General features: G+C 41.3%; 1 protein-coding gene across 1 annotated transcript; it reads left to right on the plus strand.

Annotated features, from left to right (window-relative positions):
- Positions 1-316: 316 nt before the first annotated feature.
- On the plus strand, positions 317-789 carry LOC106686533 (histone H2A). Its single transcript, XM_024362920.2, has one exon. The coding sequence runs from the start codon at positions 354-356 to the stop codon at positions 726-728; it is 375 nt and encodes a 124-aa protein (XP_024218688.1). The 5' UTR covers positions 317-353; the 3' UTR covers positions 729-789.
- The last annotated feature ends 602 nt before the right edge of the window (positions 790-1391 follow it).

A 1391-nucleotide genomic window follows, 5' to 3' on the forward strand; every position in this document is an offset into this window, starting at 1 on the left:
ACCCCAACCCCCTCCCTCACACTTTTTTTTTTATTTCAGACTGTTTCTCTTAACATTTCACTATCATCTGCTGTCCTTATTATTTTTATTTATCTTTATTTTTATTTTTATTTTTATATTATATCCGATACAACACGAGGAGGCCCCTCACCTCCGGACTCAAAATAGCTGCTGAACGGATAGCTCATATGTAAAATTAAATATAACAGGTAACCTTTAAATACCAAAGGTAGTAAAAGGTAAGACACAATACGAATTACTTTTTCTTTCTACACAGTAATGCACTACTAACTCACATTTTATTTCTGTTTTAGAGGGATCGGAAAAAAAAAAAAATAACAGTAGAGAACATAATGTCTGGACGTGGCAAAGGTGGCAAGGCCAAGGGAAAGGCAAAGACCCGATCATCTAGAGCAGGACTCCAGTTCCCCGTCGGTCGTATCCATCGTCTCCTTAGGAAAGGTAACTACGCCGAGAGAGTGGGAGCAGGAGCCCCGGTGTATCTCGCAGCCGTTATGGAGTACCTGGCTGCTGAAGTTCTCGAGTTGGCCGGAAACGCTGCTCGTGATAACAAGAAGACCAGGATTATCCCCCGTCATCTACAGCTTGCCATAAGGAACGACGAGGAATTGAACAAGCTGCTGTCGGGAGTCACCATCGCTCAAGGCGGAGTACTTCCCAACATACAGGCCGTTCTCCTACCGAAGAAGACAGAGAAGAGCTCTTAAGCCTATCTCAAATTCCTTAAATTCTTAAATCTTCTCAAATTCCTTTTCAACGGCCCTTTTCAGGGCCACAAACTGATGACACACTTTCAACCATGTGAAACAGGTCTATTCGAACCTCGTCCCTCAATTAATCAATGGTCGCAGGGTAGCTAATTAAATTTTTTAGTAGATTGAACGATTTAATTTCGAATCGATAAGTGGATACGCAGGATGGGGTGGGGATAGCGATGGAACATGATTGGTCCTCGCAGTGCATTCAAGTGCGGATGCACTAACCCACCCATATTACCGAGATTTATTGGCGACCTTGTGGGTCGGTGAGAGAGCTATGGAAAAACATTGACACCTGTGGGGTCAAAACCAACCTATGGATAGTGGAAGACTTTATTGCACAGCCTATGGCATTGCTCCAATGCGAACCTAGCGGGGAGACAATGAGTCAAAACTGCCTTCATTCATCCAGACACTCATACTTTCCACCATTTTGGGACTGGAGGGACATTAACAATAGACCTCCTTCTGACTAGACATAGTGGTGATCATATAATTATATTTAATTATAATCATTAGGTTACTGTGTAGTAAGATAAAAAGAAGGATAAATAGACAATGTTTTAACAATTATAAAATTATGATTTACGAATTAAATGCTCATAATATATT

Source organism: Halyomorpha halys, unplaced genomic scaffold, assembly GCF_000696795.3.
Source record: "Halyomorpha halys isolate HHAL.00 unplaced genomic scaffold, Hhal_1.1 Scaffold834.1, whole genome shotgun sequence".
NCBI lineage: Eukaryota > Metazoa > Arthropoda > Insecta > Hemiptera > Pentatomidae > Halyomorpha > Halyomorpha halys.

Excerpts from the sequence above, each read along its gene's own strand:
- LOC106686533 (XM_024362920.2), top strand. The coding sequence starts at position 354 with ATGTCTGGACGTGGCAAAGGTGGCAAGGCCAAGGGAAAGGCAAAGACC.